The sequence below is a fragment of the Bison bison genome, unplaced genomic scaffold (assembly GCF_000754665.1).
Source record: "Bison bison bison isolate TAMUID 2011002044 unplaced genomic scaffold, Bison_UMD1.0 scf7180017864160, whole genome shotgun sequence".
NCBI lineage: Eukaryota > Metazoa > Chordata > Mammalia > Artiodactyla > Bovidae > Bison > Bison bison.
Window position 1 is genome coordinate 5,265,234 of NW_011494732.1, and position 14,039 is coordinate 5,279,272.

Consider the following 14,039-nt stretch of genomic DNA (forward strand, 5'->3'; position numbering starts at 1 on the left):
TCATGCATTGGAGAAAGAAATGGCAACCCACTCCAGTGTTCTTGCCTGGAGAATCCCAGGGACGGGGGAGCCTGGTGGGCTGCCATCTATGGAGTCACACAGAGTCGGACATGACTGAAGTGACTTAGTAGCAGCAGTAGCAGCAGCATCCAAAATATTGTTGGCCTGATGTGTAAGCGATATTTTTTAAATGAATGAGACATTTTTCATTTGTCTTTCATGCTAAGTCCTCAAAATCCATTATAGATTTTTATATTTAAAGTGCATCTCAATTTGGACTCACCATGTTTCAAGTGTTCTTAACAGTCATATGTGAGTGGCTCCCATAGTGGACAGCACTTAGACCACAGACTCTATGGCAAATACTGGGTCCTCTCTGTCCAACAGTCCCAAGGCATGACACACAGCACTGCCTGCTTCCTCCACACCTTTCCTGAGGAGCCTATGCACACCTCAACATTTCAAAACAGGACTCTAGATTTTTCCTTTGAAGACTGTTACCCCTGCTAGCTTTCCTCATCTTAGTAAATGATACCACCAATCACCCAGTCACTAAAGACAGAAACCTCACGGTCCCTCTAGATTCCTCTTCCCTGACCCCTACATCTGGTCCCTCAGCAACCCTAAAGCTTTCTCAAAAGCGACTCTTCAATATCCACAACTTCCTCTCTACTCCAAGCCACCATCACCTCTCACTTGACAACGGCCTCCTAGTGGATGGCCTCGCTTCTTCTCTTACTGCCCTAAAGTCCACTCTACACAGCAGTCACAGCCCTTCTCTTCCTGCAGCCTCCCATGTAAGATGGCTTCTCACTACATTCCGAATAAAATACAAGATCCCACAAGTAAGACCCTGCATGGTCAGCACTCGATTTGCTCATGTCTTACACTACTCATATGCCCCAGCCACAAAGGCCTTCTTTCTGTTCCTCCAAGCTCATTCCACTTGTACTGGCATTTCTCTTTGCTGGAATATCCTGCCTCCAGTCATCCCTTGGCCGGCTCCTTCTCATTCAGGTATCAGCTTAATGACACCTCCTCCAAGAGGCCTTCTCTATCTTACCTTCTTGCCCTGTACTTTCTTGTCACTGTCTCCTCCACAACACTGATCACCAGCTGAAATTACCTTATTTCTTTACTCCCTCCTCTCTCTTCTGCATTAAAAAGCAAGGGCCATGAGTGAGGACCAACACTGCAAAATCCCCAGAGCCTAAAAGAGTACCTGACACAGTTTGTCCTGGAGAAATTGCTGAATAAATGAGTGAGCTGGACCAAGACACTTCACTTAGCCCACAAAACAACAGGTTACATTTACTGAGTGTCCGTAACATCGTCTTAGGCAATCCTCACAACAACTCTTAGGTAATACTATTTTCGTCATTTCACACGGAAAGGAAATGAAGCACAGAGAGGTTAAGTCATTTGCTCAAGGTCTCACAGATCTACAGAGGGCAGGGCTAGGATAGGAACCAGGCACTTAGGAGCAGGATTCGAGCCAGGCACTTAAGTCTCAGCACCTAAGAGCGGATGGAGGAGCAGTGTTATGAAAACCCTAGTACAGGCGCGCTGCCACCTGCCGCCTCTGCCTGGCGATCATTAACCAGCTAGGCATCACCCAAGTCGGGGAAGAAGAAAGACGACATGACAAAAAAGTCCCAGCTCTGAGTCTCCCTTTCCCAACCTGCCCCCTTCGCACCGAGAGCCCTCCTCCCCCAGGGCCTATGCCGAGTACCTGCACCGGTGTCATGTACGGAAAACCGAGCTCCCGCAAGACACTCAGCACCTGCGGATGCAGCGGCACCGGTAGCGATTCCCAGGAACCCTCCGTTACGTGCTCCATGGTGCGCTCAGCTACCGAGCTACTACCCGGACGCCTCCCAGGAGCACTTCGTCTTCCGGTCGCCAAGCCAGCCGCCCGGAAACCGCACTCCCTTCGCAAAGATCCGGAAGGCGGGAAAGGCGCCTTTGCAACAGAAGAGTGGAAAGCCGACTTCTGGTGAATAAAAGCGGGCGGCGGGAACCCGGCTGGAGTAGTGCCATTCTTCCAGTGCAACCACCTAGGCTCCGGGCGCCTTTCACACCGAGCAGGCATTTAGGCGGGAGGGATTTTGTCCCGGCTCTCACACTCTCCCCGCCGGTTGGAGGCAGATGGCAGCACAACACCGCGTCCTGGCCAAACGACAGTAGGTCCGGAGGGAGTGGACAGAAATATACCCCAATCCCAGAGCCCTGGATATGCAAAATAGACTGATGGTGCGGATCCACTGCTTGGGACAAAATAAATATTTACTTCCGATGAAGTTAGGTCAGATACCTAAATAAGAACACTGTATCTTATTCCTGTGTTCACCACTGGATTGTTGTATGCACGTGTAAAATTCATTCAGGAAGCTTTTACCGACCAGCTATTACGCGGTGGGCTTCGCCAGTGGCTCGGCTTCCCTAGTGGCTCAGACGGTGAAGTTATCTGCCTGCAGTGCAGGAGACCTGAGTTATATCATGGATCGGGAAGATCCCCTGGAGGAGGGCAGGGCAACCCACTCCAGTCAGGGACTTCCCCGGTGGTCCTGTGGTTAAAAACGCGCCTTTGGGCTTCACTGGTGGGTCAGACGATAAAGAGTCTGCCTGCAATGGGGGAGACCTGGCTTCCATTCCTGGATCGGGAAGCTCCCCTGGAGGAGGAAATGTCAACCCACTCAGGTATTCTTGCCTGGAAAATTCCATGGATGGAGGAGCCTGGGTGGGTTATAGTCCATGGGGTCGCAAAGAGTCGGGCACGACTGTGTTGTGCTTAAGACTATTATGCTTTGGGCCCGTCTCTTCAGCTTGTCTTGCTCCCTTACATCCGTGAGGACTTTTGAAATGTCACCAGTAATGCCTTCCCTTCCCAATCACTAAAACTTGTCGGGAGCAGCGTTAGGCATTACTGACAAAATGGAGGCACAGCCCCAGACCCCTCTCCTCATTCGGCAGGCACGGCCCGGGATGAAGGAAGGAGTTAGACCTTGTAATTCTGACTTGTCTTTTCCTCTCCTCAGCTGAGTTGACTGAAAAGGAATATTAAGGTGCTTATTGTTCTTGAGAGGAGCATGAGAAGGCACAAAGCCTTCTGCAGCTGTGCTCAGAAAATAATTTAAAGTTAACCACTGATATTTGTTCAAGGACTTTTACAAAAGAGTGTTCCAGGATGAGCACGTAGACTGTAGCTTGAGGCCATGGGAGGGACTGCTATCTGAAGCAATCCTGTGAGGAGAATGTTTATGGCAAAGGAGTTTACTGAATTTAGGGCTTAGAAATAATTAAAACAGAGGTTAAAGATTTAAGGAATGTTGTAAAGTTAGCATATTTTATAGAGCTTATAGAAGTTAGGAATTTTTAGAGACACTATAGCTAGAAGCCTTTTTAAGAGATAAAGAGCTCAGGATGTTAGAGGCAAACAGGATTTAGGAAGATAAGTAGTAAACTGAGGAATGTAGCATGAGTTACAATGTAATCCCAACTATAGGACACAGAAGAGGAGGTAGATATTAGATGAAAAGGCTGATTCTGAGACAATCACTGAAGTAGGAACTCTGAAGAGCAACAATGATTTATGGAGATAATAAATCTGGGAGAGGGGGAACTGAAAATGTCAAACCTCTGGCCTAATGTTTTTATAAAAGTATAAAAGAGAATCTTAAACTTGAAATAGACAGTCCAAAAGAAAACTGAAAGGCTGCCTCATCGCCAACACCGTTCATCTTTTCAGGTTGAATCCCTGGCTGCTGGAGCTGGACTCCGGCAAAAACTGTTTGCCCTTTTTTACTTTCCCCCGTAACACATTATTAATATGCCATATAATTTATATGACTAGGCTCATCTCCCCCACTAAAAGTGGGATAAAGGGAATTTTCCTCTATTTTATTTCAGTGACTACAACTGGTAGCACCAGGCAGTCACCCAAATATTTTCACTTCAGTTCAGTCACTCAGTCGTGTCCGACTCCTTGCGACCCCATGAATCGCAGCACGCCAGGCCTCCCTGTCCATCACCAACTCCCGGAGTCCACCCAAATTCATGTTCATCGAGTCGGTGATGCCATCCAGCCACCTCATCCTCTGTCATCCCCCCCTTCTCCTCCTGCCCCCAATCCCTCCCAGCATCAGGGTCTTTTCCAACGAGTCAACTCTTTGGCATGAGGTGGCCAAAGTATGAGTAAATGGGAGTAATGTAAAGTGCAGTCATCTCAAACTAGGTGAGAGTAAAGCCTGAGGCAACATTTTCATTTTAATGGGATCATCACATCCTTAAAATGCCTTTGACAGCTAATTCCCAAGCAGGTCTGAAAGCAAAGACAGAGGGAAACAGCATAGCTGCATTTGCATTTGGGAGTCTACTTACTCATTTTCTGATCTGGGGATCTTTTCCAAGACTTTATTTCCATAATGAGGATTATAACAGTACCCAAGGTAATGGATGTTTTGAGAAATAAATGAGACAGACCACCTAAAGCACTTAGCATGGGTGCTGGATAAACCGTAGTTTTATTACCAGCAGGCCCTTAGTGTAATAGAGGAAGAAGAACGGTTCCTAAAGGCAGACATCTAGATTCTGGTCACATCAGTCACTCGTCTGTGAGGCTTGGGTGAATCATTTAATCCCTTTTAAATTTACTACCGACTACCATAAACCAGGTGGCTGAGTTAAAATAAACTTGTTCCAAAGAAAAAAATATTTCAGATGTTAATACTGACCCATCAAAGAAACCACACAGGGAAACCTAAAATTGGATTCGTGTTTACTATTATCAAGTTTACAGACATAAAAAGTAACAGATGTTTATAATAGGCATCATTACTGGGAAAACATGACGTCTCATTTCAGCTTTGATTAGAAAGCTGGTATTTAACAAATGTGAATTAATCATAAATATATAAAACACAGAATACCAAGACTGTTTTTAAAAAGAACTGTTTATTTACTGAACCTGGGGCAGATCAGATACACAACCAATTTTAAATTTACATCTTTTAACTCAATTTTGAAGTGTTTGCACACACACACGCACACAAATTGGCATGCAACAGTTGTCCTAAGATAAAACTCAGTTACCTTAAACTGTTGCAAGTATTTTCACCCAAGGTTGAAAAATTGTTTACCCTGAACATGAAAACCTGTAACAAATTTAATTATACAAAACTCGTTACTTGTAGTTTTCCCCTTGCAAAGATCCAAAAAAAAATGTACAAGTAACCAATATACATCAGTCACAACATAATCCGGATCATCCCCACAATAAAACCAGATGCTCCTTGATTTTTAAACCCATTATCAGAGACCAAAAGAAAGTCGTTTCGTTCTATACAAAACAAAATTCACATGTGCCAAAAAAGACCCAAGAAAAACAAAAACCCTAGTACTGACAGTGATGTTCAGTACCCTAATTAAACAGTGGCCAAAATGCCACTGATCAAAAATAAAATAGTGGCTGCAAATCACCGCAAAGAAATCCAAGAAGCTTTAACCCTTTGGCATCGGAAATCCAGATTTTTCCAATTACATTAATGCATACCTCCTACATGCCAAGAGTAGAGAAGGTGGATGCGCCAGCATGGAAAGGAAAGTCATGTCTTCACTGTTCTCATGCATAAGCAGAGTGGACCGTTTGCTACAACACCCAAGAGAACTGGCTTTAATAGACTTCTTACAAGGTTAGGCAGAAACCAAAAAATGGTTATTAGCTGCTTGTGTCAACAATTTTAAGTGGAGGTGATTGAGTTCTAAGGTTCAAAGTGAAACTTTGGAGGGGTGGGTAAAGGTTGTTGGTTTAAGTCTTATCTTTAAAGCAAAAACAAGACAGACAAAGTATAAAAGTACCAACCTGGTCACATACTCTAGTCACAGAGCTCTACCATCAAGCTGGATAGAAAATGTCAAGATTCAGATTGTTGTTTCTCAACAAAATGAATCTTTCTAATGACCTGAACTGTAGGATAAGGGATCCCAAGAAGAGAGTCCTTTTAGTAAAGTACTATCCTGAACAAACTGTATTTTATAATGAAAATAAAAGGAAAGAAAACTAAGGACTCTACACCTATATTCGGCTTATAGTGTTTGAGTTTTGGGAGGGCCTGTATAATGGAGGCAGAATTCAAATATGAATTTATGCCAATCAAATGTCAAATTTTCACTATAGCTTTCCTAAAAAAGTGTTTTCCCCCAGTATCTATCAATCACAAAGAAACAAGCTGTGAAGATATAGTTCAGAAAGTAAAAACATAGAAACTAATGACATTATTATGGTAAACAGTGAATTATGAACTTGGGATTACGGGGAAAAGGCTTTTAAACAACCCTCCGGACTTCGAAGAATCTCTTCAGGTAGTAGATCTGTCCCAATGTCATGGCAACTAGAACAAGAGCTTCAAAGAAGGACCAAAGGACCACTCTGCTGTTTGTGTTGTCATTGACTGTTGAGGACAAACAAACAAAATTTAACCACCAAAACAAACAAAAGAAAAGAAAAAGCACAGACATCCAAAATTACCCCCTAGTCTTAACTTCATGTCAAAGTTAATACTTTACACAACATTCACAGTATTCAGAATACCTTTGACTTTTGTCCCCAAGCACTTAAACATACTTAAAAGCAGAGTTTTACATTTAAATGAGACCTTGAAGATTAATGGAGCAGTCAAGTCCACTCTGCTTATGCATGAGAACAGAGAAGAAATGACTTGCCCACGGTCACATTCTAGAGTTAAAACCCAATCCAACCTTCTCTCTTTCACACATACAAAGTCCCCTAATATTAGAATCCTTTTTGCTGAATCAGAAAATTTAACCTTATTCTTTCAAGATAAGTTACCCAAGAAACACTACCTACTAAGTTAAAATGTTTCAAAGTGCCTTTTCTTTAAACATTTATTCAGTATTTATTGAGCACTCACTATGTATTTGGCATTGGTTCTAGATCGAAAGGTTTCTCAGTTTCACAGACCAATGCTGGCAGCTATTACCAGACAAACTTAAACTAGTTACAGGATTTACCCCATTTGTAAGCTAAGAAATTGGTCAAAGGAATAGTATGGCTGTATTAATTTATTGCCCTCAATTTATGTGACATTCTTTCAAGTTCCTGATCAAATTCCTTAACTTTTAAAAACTACTGGGTAGTTTCTCATTTTTCTGCAAATGGCCAACACTAAAAACAATTATAATTAGCAATTAAGAGAGATGAATAAGTAACTGGCATATATTTACAGGTATATGTATCATTTATAAAAAGAGAAACTAGAATTGCAGTAACTGCTGGACTAATGATCACTCGAAAAGAAGTGAAAATCAATTAAATGACTCCAGAAAGATAAGTTATACTTACTCAAGGAAAGAAAATGACTTTTTTCCCCCAGAGTAAGAATAGACAAATGCCCAAAACCATTAACTAGAATTCCAAAAAACACCAACACTGAAATTTTAATGTTCATTCCATGGCATGAAATTTACTTCTGCTGCAAACTTTACACGGAGAAAGCAATGGCACCCCACTCCAGTACTCTTGCCTGGAAAATCCCACGGACGGAGGAGCCTGGTGGGCTGCAGTCCATGGGGTCGCTAAGAGTCGGACACGACTGAGCGACTTCACTTTCACTTTTCACTTTCATGCATTGGAGAAGGAAATGGCAACCCACTCCAGTGTTCTTGCCTGGAGAACCCCAGGGACGGGGGAGCCTGGTGGGCTGCTGTCTCTGGGGTCGCAGAGTCGGACACGACTGAAGCGACTTAGCAGCAGCAGCAGCAGCAGCAAACTTTTTAATTCACTTCTAGCATAACTTAATGACTAGCATCTTAACCGTATAAAAACAAGTATTTATCTCTCCCTTCAATAACAGAAAATGCATCTTTAAACTTAAATAGAACACACTGAAGCATATAACAGGAAAGCAATCATCGAAGAAAATATGTGTACATAAGATACTGTTCTCATGTCATTCACATACTTGTTGTTGTTTAGTTACTAAGTCGTGTCTGATTCTTTTGCACCCCCATGGACTCTAGCCCACCAGGCTCTTCTGTCCGTGAGATTTCCCAGGCAAGAATACTGGAATAGGTTGCCATTTCTTTCTCCAGGAGATCTTCCCGATCCAGAGATTGAACCCAAGTCTTCCGCATTGGCAGGAGGACTCTTTACCACTGAGCCACCAGGGAAGCTTGGTTCACACATTAGCCTGATCTAAAAACAGTACTATTACAACACTGTAGTTTAAAAAAAAATCTCATTATAGCCATCTCTGAGGAGCGAGTGTTATAGGAAGATATACAAAAAATAAACATTGTGGGAACTATTGGATTTATAAAATCAGACTGAATGTCTAAAATTCTATTTTGTTTGTGAAACAAATTCAGGAGTATCTCCACTCAAATTAAGGATGAGAGAAAAAGGTCGGATGCCTCCAGACACCAGAAGATGGGGGCTTCCTCTGGCTGCTGTGCTAGCTGAGCTACAAAGCAGTGAGGGTTCTGAGCCCTTCTCATCACAGAATGGGCTGGCCCCCTCCTGGGAGAAAAATAACCAACAGGTGATGGAGAGAAGGTAGGGATCCTAGAAGGTGAGAAGATTAAGAGCACAGGCCAGGAGAAGGAATGAGGTGGAAGAGGCAAGAGTGGCTGCATATAAGCCTCAGTCCATCTCATGCCCCAATCCACCCCAAAAAGGTAAGAACAGAGGCACCTGTCCAGTCCGTCACATCAACTCTTTATTCTCCCAGGCAGAGGTGAAGTCTGGGCTCTACGTCCTAAAGATGCCTTTCCATCACTGGCAAGAATGGAGGCAAGAGGGTGGGAAGAACACAAACTACATCTTGGAGAAATTCAACCTGTTCTCATCTATTGGAGTCACTCCTCCCTCCACTCCCTATCCCACCTTCAGAACAAAGACTTCGCACAAAAGCCACTTTGCATTTACAGACGAGCTCATGCCCAGTGAGGCCCATCCCCAAGGGTGACCTGAAGGACGAAGACACTGGACAGGTGTGGACTTGGGTCTAAAATACAATCATCTCGTCTGTGGATCAATATGGTACCTCTTTAATTTTAAACGCAAAAGTATCATAATTAGTGCTATGCCACGGGTTAAAACAGGCTTTGCAACCTAGGGTGGGATTCCAATTATCAATGTTTCTGAAGACAAACACATTCACAGCTTCCAGTTTGCAAACTTGGGACCCAAACTGATCTTTACCTGGTGAATACCTCTATTCATGTTTTAATGCTTTTTATTTTAATTAAACCATACCCCAGGTTTTAGAAAAACAGCTAAGCCTCGGCATGATTATTGATCACAAAAACTTCAGATATCGGATTTAAAACCAAAGTAATGTCCATTTTTTGTTTTTCTTTTCTGCTTTATGAAAACCATTAGCTTACTCCCCAGCTGACCACTCATTTTTTAAAACTCATAAAAGCTAGTGCTGAATCTAAACAGCATTGTTTGGTTTAGAATCAATGTCCCAATAATAAATTAGTCTAACACAAAGCTCTACAAACAAATGTATATACTCAAATATCTTTGCATAGGTCTTTTAAAAAGTCAACCCCTTAATATGTTTATGTGTCCAAAATTTCCAAATGAGGAAGACACAATCCAGCTCTCGGGTAATACAGGTCACCATTTCATGGCCCTCAGATACTGCTGCAAAGTCAAAAGCATTAACTTACTTGCTCTGTGTATTCTCTCTCGAACTTCCATGTATTCCTGTTCATGCTTCACAGCTGTCATCGCCACTGCGAGCTCATTAATCATTTCTTCTAGCTTGTTCTGGTGAGCTACAAAAGGATTTGAAAATGGATTAGAACATACTTGGAAATCTCTTTTTGAAAAATTCTTAAAACCAGGAAAAAAAACAAACACCTCCTCCAGAGAAGGCATACAAAAGCAGCTATTTTTCACAAATGACTCAGACATCATTTTGGACCACTGATGACAATTTAATCCCCCAAGAATTTTTAAAAAGTTCGTTCCCAGTAGAGAAACCTCTTTCAGAGTAGGAAAAATGCTATACAACATTTACGAACTAAAGGAACATAGCCCTAAGAAATGTCTTCTAAGAAATTGTTAAGTGAAGTTCACCAGACTCACTGCCAACCATAGGGGACATTAAAAAAAAGATGGAGGAGGGGCACAAAATACAAATTAAACAAAACCGTAATAATAACACCCTAGTAATAATCCTACAAATAACAATATTTAAACTAAATAAAAATCTACTCTTGAAAATCATGTAACTCTAATGTTAATTTAGGAAAAGTATCAAAGCTGCCTTTTAATCTTTATGGAGCTAAGCAGAAAAAAACATGAAGATGTTCTAGGGAAAATCTGTACCAATTCAACATTCTAGTACTATAGTCAAAGCAATCATTTCACTACAGTGGGAAATTTAGCAGACACTGCAAGTGAAAATACAAGTTCTCAACTGCTCAAGGTCTAGAACCAGGCATTCTCTTTAGCAAGGTAAACTAACAGTTCTGAAGAAAGTGTATGTTTATAAGTAATGCTGTATTATGGCAATGTACAAATAGGTAGGAAAAAAATATACCACAAGGGAAGACTGCCATCAGAGGAGTCTATTCACTATTGCCCAAAATCCAGCCTCATCTAGAATTCCAAACTGCCACAAATAATCCTAAATTTCTTATCAGAAGTCAAAAGCCTCTACCATTTTAAGGCAGCTGGGCTGCAATCACAAATCATCTCTCACCAGCTTCATGTCAGAAGCCCATGCACTAGGTGGAACCTTTAGAGCAGAGTTTCTCAGGAGAAGCAGTGTGGACATTTTAGACCACATAATTTCTCTGTGGTGGGAAAGTGTCCGATACAGTGTACAACCACCAACCTATTCAGGAAAATCAAAAATGTTTCTAGATATTGCCAAGTATACCCTGGGGAGCAAAAAACATCCTGAGAACCACTGCTTTAGAGGAAAGCTTGATTTTATAGCTGTCATTCACCAACATGAACAAGCAAAAGCGAGACTGTTGAACATCATGTTAAAGGATTATTTAAGGAAAATATTCACACTCACCAGCCAACATTTAAATAGCCAACTGTTTAGAAAGGACTATTTTCCAGAAAACGAAAAAAGTCAAAGCCCCTCGAAACTAATTTTCCTTGACAATTAGCCAAGTCCTGAACTGCAAATGGCCTTGAAAAGCAAGCACAGAAATTTCTGAGTAGTATGATTCTTTAAATTCTATAGATTCCAAAACCTAAAAAGAGTTCACCTTACTTATGTAAATACTCTATGAAGTGCTATCTAGGGCAAATTATATCACATTAATACTATGAAATAAACTACTAGTTTCCAAAGTCCTGAAATATACCATGGCCCCCCGGCCCACCCCACCCCAGTCCCCGGCCAAAAAATCCTTATGTGCAGGCTCCTGGTAAACGATCTATCCAGAAGAATCAACTTAGGGCTCACTGCTGATAAGCCGAACAAGAAAAATTAATCCACCTGCAACATACGTCTGAGAAAGCTTTTGTCACCTTATCTAGGGTAGACGTGGCTCCTAGAACTGCATTTCACGTCTAACCAAGTTTCACATGACCTACCTCTGTCTCATGTAACAAAATAAAAACCACCAAAAAATAATCACTCTAAAACTCTAAATTAGTTGTAGGGTTTTTTTAAACTAGGAGAAAAAACACTGTCATGCTAACAGACTGAGGTTAGAAAGGAAAGCAGAAATTAAGACAGTAGGCAACAAAAATATGCAGAAAGACTGTCAGAAAATAATCCACATACCATCCCAGGTATCTCCACCACCTGAAGAAGAGTGTAAGATATAAACACACACATACAAAAACAAGAAGTTTAGCTAAAGTAGTCATTTATACAAATGAGCAACTAAAGATGCATATACTAGCGTAGGCAAATTAACAGAACAACAACCTAGGATATGTGTAACCTGCCTGCTGCTAGAAATGGCAACTGGAAAGAACTAAACATAAACATGAACCTCCAATCATTTCTTTTTGTTAATTAGAAGATCTGGATAAATGAAAAGTATATTTCACAAAAGGTTTTTGGTTGTAATGACAGTCAGTAAACCTAAAATAAGTCATCAAAAATAAATACTACATTCAGGTGGAGAAAATGTACAGGATTAATATTAACTCTGAGAAAGGGATATAAATCTTCAGAATGTTCATCTCACCTTCTGTTTCCATGTCTTGTCCTTTGGGGGCTTCCCCGATATCAATGGTGAACATCACTATTTTTGGAGTCATGGTAGACATCCTATTGCTAAAACAAAACTTATATGTTCCATCCATGTGAGCAGCAAATGTGTATTTCCCACTGGACTCCCGGTCTCCTTTATAAATTCCTTTATTATCAGGTCCTGTAATCTGGAGGCAGAAGAGAAATTCATGAGATAACTCAAAAGATTCAAAATAATAAATGAGGAGGGAATAAATTGGGAGATTGGGATTGATGCAGATATACTACTGATACTGTGTATAAAACAGATAACCTAATGAGAACCTATGGTACAAGGAACTCTACTCAATACTCTGTGGTGACCTAAAAGGGAAGAAAATCCAAAAAAGGGGATACATGTATACCTATAGCTGATTCACTTTGCTTTACAGGAGAAACTAATACAACATTGTAAAGCAACTATGCTTCATTAAAAAATAATTTTAAAAATAAAATTGTTAAGTGATGTCTACTGACAGCCAAACATTCGCTAGGAAAAAGGAACCTCAACGTCCATCCACTTCAGTTAGTGACAGTAATCTCTTTGGGCTACAGTTCTCCCATTTAAGAAACAAGGCTCCCTGAATACCTTTCAACTCTGACTACATTTGTCTTAATTTTCCAACTTAATAAAGCAATCAGAAACAGAAACCACCATACACTTGTCTTCAAGTGGCCCAATACCACCAACAGACAAATATGTAGCTATTAATATCAAAACAAAAAAGAAATCTCTTTTAAAACTAAGAACTTTGAGTAAGCCTACACATCGAGGTTTTTCCTGACTGATTACTGCTTACTGGTAAAGGAATCTGCTTTATCTTATATGCCTGAAGACTTAAGGAAAAAGACTAGCCTGGAAATTCAGAGACCCATGTTCTCATCCCAGTGTGCTCGAAATCAGTCGTTAGACCTTGCTCAAGCAGTTCCTCTTATGAAGCCCGTGCCACCTGCAGACTGAAAGACCTGATCTCTTAAGAGCTTAGCTAATTTTAACAGTTATTACCTCCATTATCCCCTTATTTCTGAACTTCACTTGTTTTGTGTAACTCTGCTGACGTTAACTGTTAGATGGAAAAACCCATAGACACCATTAACCATGCTAACCGGTAGGTTTAAATATTCATTCCACCTGGTTTCCTTAAAAAAGTTAGAAGCGAGTCATTTTTTTTGGCTTAAAGAAAATGATATAGGACAAAATTTAGGGACTGCTGGTTTCTTAAAACGATTTTCCGTTTTCTCCACAGATACTTTCACTGCAATCACTTCTAAAACGCATAACCCAACTCCACTCTCTTAATCAGAGATGACTAAACGAGGTATCCGAAGGCCTGCGTAAGAACGGGTTAACTCGGGTCGTTTCTACGAAAAATAAAGGCAAACACAACACGAACGTCTACCTAGCATTCCTCAACAGCTTCCGATTTACTTTTTCAGAAGTTTCCATGCCACGTCCCAACTTTAATTCGCGCTAGGAAGGGAAGCAGCTGCTGCCCGGATCGAGACCTGCCATCAGCTAAACAAGACTGTGTAGCGCCTCCTGGGCCCGGAGATGACACGCGGCGCCTGGTAGACAAAGCTCGGCCTGGTAGACAAAGCTCGGCGAGAGGTTCCAAGGGGAACCAGCCGTTCAAGCTGAGAATCCAAAGCAGCCAAGCAACGGTTCCATCTCCCGAGCGGAGCTCGGAAACCGGGCGGGTGCGAGGGAAAGGGACGTTAGGGGGTCGCCGGGTGGCGGCCCGGGCCCCTCCCAGGACTCGGATAGCGGCCTCCGGGTCCCGCTCTCCACGCTGGCCCCGC

The 14,039-nt window shown here is 41.7% G+C and overlaps 2 protein-coding genes across 4 annotated transcripts in view; both read right to left on the reverse strand.

Annotated features, from left to right (window-relative positions):
- DDX55 (DEAD (Asp-Glu-Ala-Asp) box polypeptide 55) overlaps positions 1-2,374 on the reverse strand; it is an 18,277-nt gene extending 15,903 nt beyond the window's left edge. The window contains exon 1 of the mRNA XM_010841285.1: positions 1,733-2,374. Within this exon, the coding sequence (XP_010839587.1) occupies positions 1,733-2,092 (360 nt within the window). The 5' untranslated portion in view covers positions 2,093-2,374. The remainder of the gene's footprint in view (positions 1-1,732) is intronic.
- A 2,560-nt stretch (positions 2,375-4,934) lies between these two features.
- On the reverse strand, positions 4,935-14,018 carry TMED2 (transmembrane emp24 domain trafficking protein 2). 3 transcript variants are annotated; one of them, XM_010841288.1, is made up of 5 exons: positions 13,640-14,018; positions 12,196-12,388; positions 11,784-11,804; positions 9,697-9,804; positions 4,935-6,449 (listed from the first exon to the last, which is right to left on the reverse strand). In XM_010841288.1, the coding sequence occupies exons 2-5, from the start codon at positions 12,311-12,313 to the stop codon at positions 6,325-6,327; spliced, it is 372 nt and encodes a 123-aa protein (XP_010839590.1). In that variant the 5' UTR covers positions 12,314-12,388; positions 13,640-14,018; the 3' UTR covers positions 4,935-6,324. The 3 variants fall into 3 exon arrangements, with proteins under 3 accessions (XP_010839590.1, XP_010839588.1, XP_010839589.1); XM_010841286.1 differs by having other exon boundaries at positions 13,669-13,701; XM_010841287.1 differs by lacking the exon at positions 11,784-11,804 and having other exon boundaries at positions 13,669-13,762.
- Between the last annotated feature and the right edge of the window lie 21 nt (positions 14,019-14,039).